Consider the following 17,834-nt stretch of genomic DNA (forward strand, 5'->3'; position numbering starts at 1 on the left):
GTCTTGCTTCCAGTAAATAGTTTTCATATTAAAATGACCCTTTGTAACTTGAGTTACACATGCTCCCAGAGTTGGTCCAGGGGCACAGCAGAGGCTGATCAAAAGACCCATTCAGCCACTCATGGTGCCATCATTGTGGCCAGGGCACAAAAGAGGTCTCCAGATTATTTTGATGTGAAACCAGATAATTTTTCTGTCGAGGGCCAATGAGGAGTGTGACGGGGACGCTCCCGATGCTTGTCGTCTGCTGTTAACGCAGCCCTTTGATTTTCCTCGCCGCTCTGATGAGAGCTAAACAGCTGCTTGTAAATGAGCTAGCATCTCCGCTCAGCCTGCCATTATTCTGCACTCCTGAGCCGACAAGGTCGCTTGCTGGGGGGATTTGGGGTGAAAGAAAAGTATGGCCTATAGCATTAGCTCGGAGCCACAGGAAACACAGCTTGAGTCCTCCAGGTTCCTCCACCCCACCCCGTATCCCCCCTCTCTACGGTACAAGCAAAGGAAGCCTGAGACGGAAAAGAAACCTTTAAGTCAAGACTCTTCCCACAGTGCTGATTCTATAATCCAGAGATATCCTTTACAACAGCATGTATTCTTAAGAAGTCATGTCCACAGAGGGGAGGGAAAGAAAGAAAATATTGCATATATCCTGCAAACAGCAGGGCACGAGGTAGACTGCTGTCTTTGTGTGGCCATTGTAAAAAAGAATTACACTACTGGTTTGACAGATATTAACATTCTTTTGAATTTCTTAACTTTCCATCAAGACTGTGTTTTTATTTTTTTCCCCGCTGTTCTGTGTGTCGAAAGCTGATGTCATTTTCTGGGCATGGCTAACAGCAAACCGGCAGTCACTTATGTAGAGGGTTTTTTTCTCCTCTGTAATTCAGCCCATAACATCTGCGGAATATTAAACTCGCCGACAACTGATGTTGAAAACTATGACTTATGTGGCACAGAATACGCTGCCACGAAAATCTCAGTTCACATTTATATCAGAGACGATCAGTGACAGCCCAGACTTATAATGTTTTGAGGGAGAAAAGCACATTGATTTTTTTATTTTCTTATTTCATCGATCCATCGGGTCCATGCGCAGCGTGAGACTAAGAGAAAAGAAATAAAGGAATTTACACAAAGCCACAGTGGCCTTTGTTTAAAGAAATAATTTAAAAAGAAAAAGAGATCTAAAGCCAATTTCAAAAAGAAAAAGAAATACAAAAGAAGAAGAAGATCCTATATGGCATTATGTAGCGTCAAAATATGCGGACGACTGGCTTATATTAGGTCTTTGAAATCTACTTGCACAGAGAGAGGGAGACAGGAACAGAGAGAGATATTGGGAGAAGAAGAAGAGGAAGAGGCAAAGAGCAGCAGGGGAACGAGCGATCCAGCCTCATTTGTATTCTCCACCATCCAATTCACTCCAGTTCATTTACATCTCCGCTACTTCCATAGCAACAGCAGGGGGGCTATCAGAAGCATCTTTGATATAGGTACATGACTCTGAAAAAGATCTCGTCATTTCTCTCTGAATGGACGGCATGAAAAAAAAAAAAAAAAAAATTTCCCACCCCACCTTTTGGTGTTAAGGTGGGTTTCTTTAAGCAGAAATTTACCCTGTCAGAGACTTTTTTTCTTTTTTTTGCATTTACTCTATTCCTCATCCCCAACCAGCACATAAGCCTGCACAGGAAATACCATCATTGCACGGGAAGGGAATATGATCCCCTTAGCTTAGTACGTGATGATTTTACTGTGTTCTGACAAAACATGGACACTAGCAAAGTCTGGTAGCCAGGAAAGGTTTATGTTTTGTTTCCTAATCTGGAAGAATTTGAGCAGAGCTGAGGCATCAAGTGTTAGAGGCAGACAAGATATAAAAAAAATAAAAATGTAAAAAATGCACTGCACCGGCAGGGGAAAAAAATTGCCTCATCAAATTCCATGTACACTTGTATGTAAATCAACCTTAAGGCCTAATTAAGCTCTATGGGGCTCATCAAGGTCATAAATCCCCTTTTTTTTCATAATGCATTATTGACTTCGCATCATCTGCACATGTTGGCTGACTGCACTCGCACAAGCACACAATGTCATCTCACTGTCTCATATCGGATAGCCCTGGGGCCAGGCGGTGTGTGAGAGCGGGGGAGAGACAGAGAGAGAGAGGGAGAGGGAGAGAAAGAGGGGAGGGGGGGGTTGCTTTTTAGGTCAAAAAATAAAAAATGCAAGGACATCTTCTGGTAATGAAATGGCTGCGATGACCATCAACCAGTAAATTTTGTCACACGGCCCTTAACAAATACCCACTGGTACATTTGAACCTTAAATCATGATCAGTTTGAGATCAGCAAGGATAGGACATCCTTCAAACCAGAACTAGATTAAGGACCGACCCTTTATTGCAATATTTTTTAGATTTGTTGATATTTTGAAACCTCAAAAGCACTTCATAATTGCTAAAACTAGTCAGATATCACAATCTATCCTTCTGCTTTTAGATTTATTACAGGCCATAGTTAAGTTACTCATCACTGTGTATTGTAAGATAAATTTGGCTGTTCCTCTTACAGATGGGCATAATAGTCATTTGTATCTATAAAACCCTAGCTGGAACGCTTACACCTTATCTATTGATAATACTGGATTGGAACTTTGGATCTTATCAAACTCACACTAGTGAATAGTTACTTAAGGTCCCCCAATACATAGTAATGTGGATTTAATGACTAAGTGGATAAAGGCAAGAACTAGATGTAGAACAGTATGGTAAATTTAGAAAATGACATCACTTTACTGTTATTCTGCCTTCAAAACCAGGAACACGTATGCCATATCATGATATGGAAATATCCTACATTAAAGACAATATATATTCTCAATGTCGATGCACTGTATTGCCCCCCAGCCTTATTAGAAATGACAAAGAATGAGTTTTGTCAGTATTTTGTGAGCTGTGACCTTAGATTTTAAATTTCCCAAACTGAAAGTGAGCTGACTGCACTTTAAACATGTTTTGCTTAATTAGTAGTTGGACTGATCCAATGAGTCATTCCCGAAGAGAATTGATATAGGGCACTCCCTGCTGAGAGTCACGGTGCCTTTTAGCAGCAGCGAGCTCTTTGGACCTCATTACTCTGCCTTATCAGTGACAATATTTCAGACAATATAAAATGAGCTAGAGTTTAAACCTGATAAGGACAAGTCATATTTTTTTGGCGAAAGACCTTTCAGATGGGATGTGTTCCATGTTCACGCTTGCTCTGGTCTATATCATTTTCCATTACAAATGATGAAAAAAAAAAGAAAGAAAGAAAGAAATGGACTCAGATACATTGTGTAGCCCAGACTTCCTTCTCTGCTCCAATGAAGCGTTTGATGCTCCTCTATTCAATAAGGAAGCCTTTCCCAATGGGTCACCAGTGGTGGTACACACAAATGAGAAGAGTCCATCTGCTGGGTTTGCATTCCCAAAGTGCATTTCCTCAAGCAGACCACAGCAGTGGCTCCTCTTCCCGAGACTCGGCTCTCATGTGTATGCATTTGTGCCACATTATTCAGCCAGTGCTTCAAATGACCCCCACCTGGCATTTAAATTCCCTGACCAACCGGGTAGTCATGCCCTGATGACACGACTGCGGCTCCAGCTGAATACTTTATGCAGCTCTTATTCAGACAAGACTGCAGACTTGCCACCTTCTAGGTTAGGCTGATTGTTATGTGACACAATGTTATTTTACTACATATACACTGGCCGCCAAGGCTTTTGTTTCCTCCCTTGACTCACTCAAGGTTATACACCCTTCCTGCAGACCTACATAGTACTTATCTGATGAATGCAACATGAGGGAAACAATAGTATTTATTTATTTATTTTGTTGATGAAGGATTTCTTTCTTTTTTTTTTTTTTTGAATCAGGGGACTATTATCTTTAGATTTCATGCGGTTCAAGGATTTACATCTCATAACACTCGAAAAGAAAGCTGGCCAGGCTAAAATTTAATTCTACTCTTGTTTCATTATGATCCAGAGGCTGAAAATTATCTTGATGACCTTCCATCTCATATGTATTTTTTATCTCCTTCAGTGAGATGATTGTTATATTGTTCAAAATAAGGTTCCCCTCCGACATTTCTTTTAATTTTTTCATTTCTTTTTTTATGAGAAGTTTTAGATTTGGATGGACCTGCCTCCAGTCACTCCTCCATCTGCTTCCAGTCCTTACGCGTCACCGCAGGGGCACTTTGATGTTCCCAATTAATGATTTATCCGATGTCCCTCGTGCTTATCGGCCTTAATTATTGCTTATTGGCTATCTACAAATAATTTGGGGACTTGTTGGGGGGTGTGTGTGATGGAAATTAGAATACAAGAGCAACTATTAAGAGAGGCAATGGTCCAGCTGAGCTGAGTCTGTGTGAAAAAAGACACACTTACACACTAATCGGGGCTGGCTCATTTCATTTGATATTGATTTGGAACATTTCCACAGGGGCAAATCGGTCTTTGGTGACGATTTTCTTCAGCAAATTATTTGTTCGGGAGCAGAGGCCCAAGCCCTTGACACACAGACGCAGTCAGGGGTCATCATCACTCAAAAGGTCAAAAGCTGACTCACACATGGTCAAGTGGAGGCGATCTGCCAGAGCACAAATGGCCCGACCTGTTGTGTGTTTAGTTCAACAGCAAGTAAACCAGCAGAGTTCCATGACTTCTTCACACTAAGTACTGACCAAAAATGAGCCAATGGGTAACTTAATGGGTAAGTAACTAACTGTTATGGACTCACAGCAAATTTTTTTTGCAGCCTGCCTTTGGTCAAGCTTCACTATAAAGAAGAGAGTAAGAGAAGTTTGAACAAAAGGAGGAAAATACTGAATGTACCAGTGAAACTCTATAAGTTAACAAGCTTCGTAAATGGGCACTCAGAGTTCCTTCAAAAGGCCCTGGTTCTAAATCCTTTATATTTATGGGCGTAGTCTCACCACCCCTCGTTTACAGGAGCCTCTTCAGGATTTATAGCTGCTCTAAATCAGGACTGAAAGGAAGAGGACAAAGAGGATTCCACTAAGGGCACGCAGGAATATCTTGCATCTGACTCTTGAGATAGAGTGAACTGTAAAATCTGCAAAATCATGAGCCTTTGGATTACGTTCTCGCAACAGAATCTGTCATCACGCGTTCTGCAATCAGGTTTCATTGCGCGCCATCCGAACCATAACCACACGTTGCCGTGCTCTGGCGAACGTGCCTTTCAACGGTGCCCGCACAATGAAAACGTGATTACACGCTCTTGAACACCTGCAGATTGTTGTTGTTTACATTGGGTATTTCAGCTGATATGGGTTCGAAAACTCACATGCACGAGTCAATGGTTTCATAAATAGCGGTTCTTGTGAGGCCACTTCAATGCATTCATTCTTCAGTTGCTCAAATCAGAAGGTGTAGAGAGACTAAATTGCCCACACTGATAAATACATGTAATTTAGTGTATGAAGGACTACCGCACAGTAACAGCTCTCTCACAACAGTTGGCATCAGTCTGTAATTCAGAGAGAAAGCCGGGGCCTATGTGAATAACAAGTTAATATTGCATTGCTGCACTCCGTGTGACCTGAGCGCTGCAGTGTAATCACCTTAAAATTCCCTAGCATTACAGTAGCAAACAGGAAACCAAGCTACACTTGCCCTTTGACCAGCTGAGCTGGTTCATTTGTCTGGCGCGAGGTGCACATGCTGGTTCCTGTTTGAAATACCATCTAGGCTGGATAATCAAAAACATTCTCCTCATCTGCCCCTTCCAGACGGCACTTCATCAGCAGTACTTGCATGAGGTCCGTCTGTAGTCCTTGATGTTGGCTGCACAGACTCCAGCAACATAAAAATATTAAAGAACTAAAGAGGCTGTGCTATTTCTGTTATCATACGGGTAGCTTTAGGTGTTTTCTCCATACACACTCTCCTTTTTGAGCCACATACACCAGAACCTTTGAAACCAAATCCTGCAGCCGAGCCAAGTTAAAGCCGGTCTTTTCGTTCCACCACAACAAGTAACAAATATAGAACACAAGAGCAAACAAAAAGACAACTTTAAATATGGAGGCATATCTCTGACAAATTGAAGCCTGCTTATACAAAGATGCCCACATACTGCTCGTCACATCTGCCACGGCCAGATCAGAGACAACCAACAGAAGCACAGAACAATAAATGTTCCATGAATAATAGGTCTTTGGTTATAGACCACTGCACTGGAGATTGATAAGTCGTATTTGTTTTTGTCTGACTTCGTGATTCAGACAAGAGACTCGACGGGTTATCAGCACATGTTTTGTAGATTGTTTGGGATATACTTGTTAGGAGCCCACATGTTCCTACCTGGGCAAGAACAAAGTGAGACAAAGCATGACGGCAAAATCCAAGTCAGATGGGGACATGTGGGTAGATGACTAATCTAAGTTGTCTGAGATCCCACCCAGCGAGGGCCTCGTGGGACCCATGTGAATGCCCATTATCCACAAAGATCAGCACCGAGAATGATGGGAAAAGGTAGGTTTCACACTAAGTCTGATGCTCTGTCACGCTGAACCACTCTCCTAGATACGTCTGAAACCCAATTAAGGACCATGTTAGAGGTCGAGGGCCATGTCGGGAAACACAGTCATGTTGTTTTGTAAGACGGGTCCATGAGACTCATGCCTTAATTACACAAATAGCTACAACCTTGCAAAGAGTAAAACCCATTGCTGAGGTTTATAAAGGAAAAAGCCTAGAAGTACGTGAGAATTTGAGGGATAAATAGACCCATCCAATCTAATATAATGTGCCCCTGCTATATAACTAGCACATGGGGGAGAGTAATTGGAGTTGAAACAAGGCAGGGTGTCTCCTGTCTGAACTGCCGTATGTGTGTCACGGCCGAGATCTCACCAGGAGTTATGGACGGCGACAGCACACAACAAACTAATGATGCTTCCCAAGGTTATCCGTGCATAAATAACCATTAAGAATACTGCTGATGCTGCAGCCCAAACTCACACCCTAACATCGGCCGCTAGAACGCCGTCAAAAACCTCTGGCAAGGGCAGCGAGGTTATAATTATGAGTTTAAAAACATTTTGGGTTAGTAGAACATCTTTGAACCGCCCCAGTAGCCAGGTGAAGGGAGGGTCTGTGTTTTGGGCAGAAGGTAGGAGGGTGGCAAGATGTCAAGCGCTCCGCCATGCTCTTGCATGACAAACACCAACCTGGAGCCAGCAGTGACAAAGCCCTAATCCAGAAAATCCCTCCTTCCTTTGCTGAAATCCTAATGAGGATTTGAAGTGCTCGGCAGGGAGGAGACACGGGGGCTGTGGTTACACCTTGCCACTGCTTGCTCTCCCAGTCATTGTCTCCTTATCTCCTTATTGGCCAAGCCTGGCTGGCGATGAAAGAGACATGACAGCATGGTGGGCCTTCGTACACAGGCCCCACGCCTGCCCGGCTCTACGGGAAGCCAGATTCCACAGTCTGCCGCAAACAACCGGGATGACATCAAGCGGGAGGCGGAGAGACAAAACCAACAGAAGTTGTTTACTAAGGCACAAGAGACAAAGACAAAACTCACCCTTTAGCCTTATCTGTTTAATGGCCGCTTCCAATATGAAATAAATTGGAAGCCGTAAAAACTTTATAGGCATTTCCTAAAATAATTACCTAACAAATTATTTGTTTCTATGAACAAATTAGCCATGGGCGAGCCTTTTCAAAGTACCTTAAATGCCAAATTAAGTGGTCAGGGAACAGGAGAGTGACGACGCAGTGGGGTACTATTCTTTTCCACGGACACAAATCTGGCACAAATTAGCGCTTCAAAAGAATAGGCCTACTGCCCGTGGTTCCACAACAATTACTTGACAGACAGTATTTTTGATTTTTCTTTTTTGGGATAACACACACGAGCCAAGCTGCTGAGAAAGAGGCCCCTAGTGGAAAGAATGAAAAAAACAGGGTGTCTACAGGTATCAGACACTTACATTTAATTCTTTTTAAAGCCTTTTCACAATTATGCTTAACCGAATTTTGGACAAATCATATATTTTTTTTTTTTTTATCCAAGCATTGGAGCTATGTATATGTGGTATATATTTCATGCACTCTTTATAGTACTGATGGTACTAATATATCTTTTTTTATGCAAGAAGGATATGATTATTAGAGTGAGATTAGGTTAAACTACAATTTGCCAACAGTTAAGTACAAGTACAAAGTCAAAGACAGTATTATGTTCAGTGGTAGGTTTAAAGGTTCAGAAACATTAAAAGATGGATAAATGTAATAAGCCAAAATGTTTGTGATTAAAACCTTTCATATTCAAATTTAAGACTAACTCATCGCTTTTAAGGCCTAATATTTATATTAAAAAAAATGTGAAGTCAAGGTCCTACAAACACTTTGCAAAAGCAGATTATCAGTTACCAGGAGTATGTTTGCCTCGGAAGAATAGGCTTCTGCCATCTGGATGTAAATTCTACCTGATCAGATTTACCTGTTAAGATACTAATCTGCTTTCCACCACAATTATAAGCCTGGCCTACTATAGTTTGATGTGGCATGACAAAGTTCTCACAGTATAGAAAATATCCCTACGCTATATAATTAAGCTTTTTGGGGTTAAAAGAAAAGGCTAACCAGAGCAAGTAGGTGGTGGCACAGCAACTGGGATGTGCTGGATCCTGTTCTTGCAGGTTCTGGCTCACATTAAGCCCTTGGCTTTTACCTCCAGTAATTACATTCAGAACACCTTGATTGTCTATTTCAATCCTTTCACTTTGAGATGAAGGCTTTAAGTCTCGTCTCTTTCCCTTTCACATGGCACAAAAAGAGGACTTTTAAAGGTGCCCTTCCCTGTTGCCCTTGAGAAATCTCAAGTGCTTCAAACATTTCAAGCTTTGAGGAGAAACAATAGTGTGGTTTCAGGGTGTACACAGAGTACTGAAATTCTCTGTGACAGACATGTTCCCACAAGTTTCGCCACTGAAACGCAGCTTTTATATCGTGGGATCCTCTAACCTTAAGCTCACGAACCATCACAGGCCCCGCAGTAATCGAATGACAACATGCAATCTAGAGACAGAAAATTGTTGCTGAGTCCGTTGTTACATAAAATCGCTGTGACCTATTTGACACCGCTCTGCTTTTATTGTTCTAACACAGAGCAGTGTATTGTAAAGTTTGCAGACTCCAAAGCCGTCAATGCAACATGGTAAGAAAGGATAAAAATGCAATTGCTAAAGAGCATCCACTATGACGGTTAATCACAAAAAGATGCAAATGCCAGAGCAACGTACCACAGACGTATTTTTCACTGACAATGTTCTTGGCAATCTGTGGAGCAGTGCTGCAAACTTTGCCCTCCCTACCTCTTGACGCCCTGCTCTATAATTCTGTCTCACCATAATTCTAACAATCTTGGGGAAAGCCTTTGAAGAGAGCATGTGGCTGAGCTAGGTGTGGATTGTCATTCTGTCGCTGAGACAGACAAATCCTTTCAACCCTACCTGAGTTAACTAAATTATTTCGGAAAGGCATGTGAGCCAATTTAACCAAGGGAAAATCACTGCAGTTTTTACATTTTGCACAAAAACAACACATTATTACTTCATGAATTACACCCTCACCTCGTTTTTCGGCGGGTTGCTATGGTGACATCCGCAGAGGACACCAGTAGGACAAAAAGGAAATAAACCTGCTGCTTCAAAGGAGATCAGTGTGAATGCCAGAGGGCAAACTTGTGTTGATGCAAAACAATATCAGAGCAGGTTGCAGCAAAGCGCACTGATTAAAGTGATCGACAAAGAGGTCATTTACTCCTGACCTGTCTGGGGTACATTGAAATGTTCCTCTGTCTTTAAAAAAAAATAAAAATAAAAAAATGTTGTGTAAGAGGACTGAATATTACCCAGCTCAAGGATTTGACATACAATGAGCCCTTCACAAAGTGGGAAAATGAAAATGAAAAAAAAACTTAATTTGACAAAATTACTGACTTTAAGTTTTAAGAATTCAAAATTTCCCAAACTATTTTTTCCAACTATGGCTCTTCTTATTAGTGATTAGACTTAAAGGCACTCTCCAGCAATTCAATATTGGGCATGCAAGACACAGATGAAAATAAAAAACGTTCAAATCGATGCAGCAGATGCCAAGACATCCTGTCCCTAGTAGGAGTCAAGCTCCAAATAAAACTGCTTACCTCGTGCAACTCATAACATCTTTTGTTACCCTGCCTGGTAAATACCCATGTCTTTCAAACTCCACCCCCGAGTTTGAAATGCAGACTTTCTGCAAAAACAAAGCAAATTCAAAAGTGTCTAAAAAAGAGCCTTGAGAAAAGAAGAGTCTCGAGCCCAAGCTACAGAAGGCATGATACAGATGATGTAACAGGCTGTGAATGACTCTTTCTGATGAGTTAACTGACTCTGATATGTAAAATGGCTGGCATGTAAAATTAAATAAAACACGGGATGACCCTTTAAAACTGGGTGCAAAGTCCTATGTTAACCAAAATCCCAGGTGATATGTCGGTCTCATATCATCATGACCATATTGATATTGTTATTGATTACAGTATCTGTGTCACAACATGGCCCTCCTGGGCTTCTGATTACCGATGTACTGCATGAGCACTGACTGAAATTACTGTGCCAAGACTGTCTTATGACAAAATAATTGTTATAGCTTTAGCAGTTGTACCATGATTTTACACAATATGGCACTTAAAAAGTAGCTGTTCACGAGATATCCCCACATAACTCAACTTGTTTTTTTTCACTGACTGCAGAGTATAATATTAATACATTAACTCCACATCCATATCATTAGACTCAAAAGCCCCAGGCCCCAGGGTCCCTTTGATATGTATTAAACTATGCCATATATACATATATATATGTGTGTGTGCAGTGTTGGGGAGTAACAAATTACATGTAACGACGTTACGTAATTTAATTACAAAATGTACGTAATTGTAATCCGTTACATTACTGGGAGAAAATATGTAATTAAATTACAGTTGCTTTTGGAAATTTCAATGATTACGACTTAAGTTACATTTGAAAAATCGCCGCCAAAGCTCGGATTTATTAAATAGTTTTTCGCCCCCCTGGATTCATGTTTGTTTTTAGTTTTTTTCATATCAACATCCTCCTTCCAAAACTGACGCTTGTGATTGGCTCTCTCTCTGGTCATGTGCCATTCGACTCAACCGACAAACCGCACGGCGGCAGTCAGACTCAGCAGCAACAGTGTCGGCGGCGCACAAGATGTTCCTGGGCTGGAAATACAAAAAACACTTAATACAGACAGAAGCCAGGCTTCCCTGTATTACAAAGGTGGCTCTCTTTTTACCCGGCTAGATCACCATGGTAACTTATGCTTAGCTCATAACCTGGTCCCGACCAGGTTCTGTTCAGAGTTTAATCATAAAATCGGTTATAAAAGCGCCGCTATTTCACTATTCAACTCATTTACAGCTGACGTCACCTTTACTTTGAAAGTCCAGTCGAGCTGGATCAGAACGGAGCATTTGTGCGGAGGGAGAGATCGCACTGATCCGCTGCTGTTTACTTTCTCTCTGAGCGTCTCCGCCTACAGATGTTCAGCTGAGGGGAAACGCTGCTCAGCTGTTGATCCGACTCGCGTCAGGAGGTCATTTATTTACTTTTATATAGTCAGTCACCACTGAAAGAAGTTGTGCGCTCGCAGCGGGACAGATACTTTAACTTAATGTCGTGGCGATGAATAAATTAATTGTTTCGCCTGTTATGTGTTGCCCAAACGCAAATCTTGAGTAGTCTACTCTGTTTTCTCACATTTAAGAAGGTCTTTGTACAGAGACAACATGAGATTTGCTTGTAGCTACAGCACCTAAAAAACCCACTGTAACCTATTTTCATACGCACACCAGCCTCGCTTTCAATAAAACACACACTGGCATTTTATAATTGCGATCAGTGAAATATATGAAAACAATATAAAACACAGTTCAAAACAAGTTGTTGTTGCTCTAAAGCTTCATATTTAAAAGCAGCTCAATGTAGAGCTGTCAGAAATTAAAATCAGCCTCCTCTTGTCATATTTGCAGCAACACTGTTGCTTCAGGCTGTGATCAGGCTTTTTTGTATCGCTCATACTCTCTCCATTAAAACAACCTGCTCCTCTTGGCTGAAATCAGCCTGTTGTTGCTCCATTTAGTGAGGAAGTGAGCCTCTTCGCAGTACAGGCCGAAGGTCAGACTCATATGGTTAAACCTTTGAACTGAAAGGTTTATCACACTATAGGTCTTAAAATGTGAAAATGGTTAGCAGTTGAGAGATTTCATTCAAAATTAAGAAAAGTAATCAAAATGTAATCAAATGTAATTAGTTACATTACTTTGAGAAAGTAATTGAAATAGTTACACTACTATTACATTTTCAACAGGGTAACTGGTAATTGTAACCAACTACATTTCCAAAGTAATCTTCCCAACACTGTGTGTGTGTGTCTATATATATATATTATATATATATATATATATATATATATATATATATATATAGACATATGTATTTTAATCAATATAATAAGCCAAATCAGTTTCAGAAACTAATTTCACTGAATGGATGCATACAAGCAACATTTCAGGGATAAGAAGAAAATAATGAAAATGTGAGATAAAAGGCTTGAGATGGCAGTGTGTCAGCTGAGCAAACACAGATCACAGACATGTATGCATGTGGACACAAGTTCAACCGTTCAAATGTGGAGGATGAGATATGTATTGTATAGAAGAAGGTCGCAGGGGGAACACCATCCCCCACTGCTACAGTTTCAGTCCTATGTCTATCTCTACCTTCCAACGCACCGAAAACACGGAGGGGGTGTAACAAACTTTAAACTATTTACAGCAGTCCACTAACCCATCTAATTCAATTATAAAAATGCATTAAAAAGATATTAGGGGTAGACGCAGTTTAATGAAGCATGTTTACTTGGGGATATTTTTTGTAATGAACTGTTTCTGGGCTGATCTCTGCGGCTGAGATGGGAAATGGGAAGGAGGTGAGGGCGGGGGGGAGCCAACGAGAGGAAAATGTGAAAGACAAATGTCATCGATATATGGGTTTGTTCCTTTGTTTTGAATTTACTCCTTCTTTACCCTGACTTGGAACAAGTATTTACTCATGTACTACGGTCACTGCCTAGTTCCCCTTTTTGGAGGAGATGTTTAAACTGCCATGGGTCAGCTCTGAATCAGTAGTCACCTGGTCAACGAGGAGTCTCGTAACATGTGCGAAGGTTCATCCTGGCGCATTTCCTCTAGTAGGTGATCCCCTGGGTAGAGGCGGAGATCTCTAGGCACCTTGCGATTAGATTAGATTTCGATTCCGATTCAGAGAGCTATAGGTCATTTAAAAAATAATTATTGATGAAGTAGTTCAACGTTGCATTTAAGAATGGATTTATCCCCATCCCTAGTGTAGGGTCAAGATCCCTAACTGGCCTCATGCACCTGAAACGCTGCACCTCACGAATCAATTTAAGTCCCATTCAGTGGACTACGCTAAGATTATAAAGCGATTATTAATGATGTATAACACAAGAACAGTAGTCGACTAGGAGACCGTATAAAAAAATGTTTCCTCCATAAGGTAGAACAAGTTAAACTTGTAAACTGAAGATGAAGCGGTTGCAAAATGAAGCATCTAAGATTAGGCTTTCTCCATACATCTACTGTAATGTTAAGATCCCTCACTGGCTTCCCGCCCTTCAAACGCTGCCAGGTAAGTTTTTTATGGAGCACCTGGTGAAACCAGAGGCGCCGCAACCGGGGAGAGAAACTCTCAGGGGTGACGAATATCTTTCCGAACCCTAAATAGGCTTACCTATATCCGACTAGCCCCTGAAATTGCAAACTCTTATCTTTGCATGCGGCTGCCAAAATGACATGTCGGAGTGCTTACATATATGGAATACATATAATCACGTTCGGACACTTTTAAATGATTTCTGTGACCCACTGGGTTTCCTTAATACACCTAAGTCCATAGAGGCCACATAGTCATCAGATTTCACACTTCTTATATGAAAGATCAAATCCAAGCCAGGAGATTTGTGAGGAATTTAACATATGGGAACATGTCACGTGACTGCCCGCCCTGCTGCAGTGCGAATTAAGCATCTTGAGAAATCATTACCTTCCCTAACTTGAATCAATTATCCTATATTTATTGAGGTTTTTAGAAATCAATAAAGCAGGTATAGTGAACAGTTGGCTCGAGCTAAAGCAGTCGGCACGCAGACCGAATCGGTAATGTCTCATCTGATATATTCCACTGAAAAGATGCCCACTTTGGTTTACTCTCAGTCCAATCATTTAACATGTACAAAGTAACGCACCTCGATTCTTGTGATTAAACACTGGCATGTTGAGGATACAGTTTATGAGATGCGGTCCTGACGCATAAATCTTGGAATTACGACACAGCTGAGAGTGATTTAATCAAAGCTAAACGCACTATGATTAAAACACATTCAGGCTTTCTATTTTTCGAGGTGTGAAATCTGTGTGTGCATGCCATGAGATGGAACATTTTCAGCGAGGAATTTACAAATGGATCCAGCTCTGATGCCACTGGGAACAACTGACGCTTTCAAGCAGAAAATCTCAGACAAATCACAATTTACCAACTAATGAAACCACTCAAGATTATCCCCCATCCGCCTGTGCCCACTGTCCTCAGAGCTGCATTACTTACACAAGCGCCGCGTGCACTCGGAGGAGCAGCTTTGGCTTGAGTCACGATTTCACTGCTCACGCTAAATTCCTAAATAAGACAATAGCGAGGAAATATTTTCTGCCACTGGCTGTCAGTGAGCTGGAAACAATACTCATTCAAAATTTGCTTTGGAAACAGTGGCATGAGAAACAAATTGGTATGTTTGTAGAGAAAGCAAAGACGGCCGTTCCGTGTACTTACCCTCCGTGGAGTGCACTTGGGCTAGTGTGATGAGAAACCAGCAGAAGGTTTGTAGTTTCCACAGGGAGCATGCCATGGTGCCTGGTGTTGATGGTTTGTGGCAGGTTTGTGTTGTGACTAAAAGGCTCTGATTAAAAAAGTCCAAGCCAGCTGGTCTCAGAGATGCTCATCATTGATCCCGTCACCTGTGGAGCAGACCAAGAGAGACGTTCAGTTCATGGTTGAAATGTAGTCCACGTGCAAGCTCTGTTCGCCCGCTTGATTTTTACAGAGGAAATTCGCCCTGTCACACTCTCCTCACAAAGCACTTGATGCCGCATTTACATGCCACAGCAGAAAATGTGACAGACCTTGTGAAATGCCACAAACCCACGTAAGCCACCCAAATAAGCCCAGAAGGTCAATAATCCTGAGAAGGGGAATCCCTTAATGGGAGCTGAATGCTCACCATTTCACTGGCAGGGGAGGTGGAGCTGGGTGGGACCAGCAAACAGATCAGACCCACCCTTCTCCTTCATCTCCCCGTGACCTATAGAGAGTGATGCTAACCTTATCAGTGCTGTGTCAAATCAGATTTCCCCCTTACCTTTTGCGAGGAGCACATTTGAGCTTTTTTTTTTTTTTTTTTATCTGGAAATAATAAAGTGACACATTATCTGGGATTTTAAAGTTTCCCCGTGCGGTGCCCGACAAAAGCTTCCTGCACATTTACATTTTTTTAATCAAGCCTTTCGGAGGAAGAATTCGCTCAACTTGCCGGAAAAAAGTCGTGCCAGGGCCCGAGCAATTGTAACCCCGGACATCAAAAGTCTACAACCACGGGGCTGAAATGTTAAATCAACCGACGGTAACATTAAATGCTAAAATTGTCCATGGTAATAGCTCGGTGAACATTAGCCAGAGAGCTTCTCATCCTGCTGCAGTCATGTTGGTTCGCATTAGCTCGGTTGGTGTCTTTAGCAATCAATGGCAAAACTCTGATTTGATAATAGAGGGTATATGTACTGAAGTTACTTTAACATCAGGTTGCTGTTAGAAAACATCCGGCATTTCACAAAACGTGGAATCGGTGTGTAATAACGTAGGTGGCTCACTCTCATTTACTTGAATGAGTGCCCTGTTACTTAGGCACAATTTCCCTGCTGCCCGTATTTCACTTCTACTTAAGCGGAGCCTCAAAAGCCACACTGCTTCTACCTGACTGATTTCTCTGTGACTCCCTCCACCCCCGCGGCCGTGCCAAACAAACAAATAAACAGTACCAAGCAAATGGTCACCCCCTCTCTGTTGTGACTGACCACAAACCACCTTATCTCTCTCTCTCCCTCTCTCTCTCTCTCTCTTTCTCTCTCTCTCTCCCTCCCCCTCCCTGTCTTATATCTCCTCCAAACCAGAATTCCTCTCTGTCTCTCTCCCTGCCTCATCCATACCTGTCCCACTAGTACTAGTCTGTTTGAATGTTTGTTTTTGCTCCGTTTCGCTACAAAAGCAAATGGCCTCCTCCCTGTCATGGATACAGTGCCGGGGCTGTGTAGGGTGAAACCTAATGCCTACCTGCTCGCCCAGGCATGCGTTTCACACTCCTAACGGCTCCCTTTTGTCTGTGTGTTTACACTGCTGGGGCTAAGCTCAGTCCTCGCACTCCCATGAACCATTAGCACATTCACCATGGGATATGGCATCACTCTGGCAACAAGACACATAGGACCCCATTAGAAACTGTTTTTTTTTGGTGTTCTTTTTTAGCAACGTTCATAAACAACATTCAAATTTTTTTGTGTGTGTGTGTATCTCTCTCTTTGTCTACAGCCTGCAACTGTTTGTTAAGATTCAAGGGACTGAATGTTATCCATCACACTAGCAGCTAACAAGAGAACTCGACAGAACACATTGAGGAATTCTTTTTGTCATCCGGAGTCGGAGCTGCACAAATCAGCCTCGGCTCGCTCCTCCACACTGGAGAATAACCACGGCCTGAGGAGGATTTGATCTATTTCGTCTGAGATCTCAGACAGTGTAATAATTCATCATCGAGGAAAACATGCAGAGCACACACATTAGCCAACAAAGTTATAATTAAGCCTGCCATAATCAGCTCATCTAGTATGACATTACGCCTCACCTGAGACCTCTAATTTTGGAGCCATTTAAAAGAGGTTAACAGGAGCAGAGTACATGCAGCCACAGTGTGTTTAGTTTCAATGGAATAATATTCAGTCAGGAGACTCGACAAATGAAAGTTGATCACTGAGACCAAACATATTGGATTCCAGCAAAACCCTGACCCCCGTCTTTTTTAGCCGCCTGGCACACGTGGCAGGAATTAAATTCATCAGGCAAGTGGCAACAAATAATCAGCCTACACTGAAGGTCCACACAGGATAACGAGGCCCTAAGCTGATTGTCTCCACGATAAAGCTGCACAGTGAGCATATAGGCTTAAGGATCTTCATCCGTTCGTGCAAAGTCTTACTGTTTTGTCCACTCGGCAAGGCAGACAATACCTAGATCAAACGCACATTAACATGTGCGGAGATCTGAGTGATGCTAATCCCATTCAATCATTGCATCTTCATGCACGAGATCATTTACCGTGAAAACTCAGATTAAAGTAGCGGTCGGACTAGTAGGTGTTTACATTGTCCCCCAGTGATACGCAGTATGTTTACATGGGTTGTTTGATATCTATATGCATACATGCTAAAAGGAAGTAGCGCTATGACATAAAGCAACACGTTTGGTAACGATCATCACATTTTCACACGGAGCAAATTCACCGAGGCTCTATCACTTGAGGTGCTGGCTGTAGCAGCAAATCCATTTCACTG

General features: G+C 41.9%; 1 protein-coding gene across 43 annotated transcripts in view; it reads right to left on the minus strand.

The window, feature by feature from the left end:
• adgrl2a (adhesion G protein-coupled receptor L2a) overlaps positions 1–17,834 on the minus strand; it is a 207,298-nt gene that overhangs the window by 66,509 nt on the left and 122,955 nt on the right. For all 43 annotated transcript variants that reach the window (XM_030432608.1, XM_030432604.1, XM_030432607.1 and 40 more), the window contains one exon: positions 15,007–15,191. In XM_030432608.1, the coding sequence (XP_030288468.1) occupies positions 15,007–15,082 (76 nt within the window). In that variant the 5' untranslated portion in view covers positions 15,083–15,191. The remainder of the gene's footprint in view (positions 1–15,006; positions 15,192–17,834) is intronic.

The sequence above is a fragment of the Sparus aurata genome, chromosome 11 (assembly GCF_900880675.1).
Source record: "Sparus aurata chromosome 11, fSpaAur1.1, whole genome shotgun sequence".
Classification (NCBI taxonomy): Eukaryota; Metazoa; Chordata; class Actinopteri; order Spariformes; family Sparidae; genus Sparus; species Sparus aurata.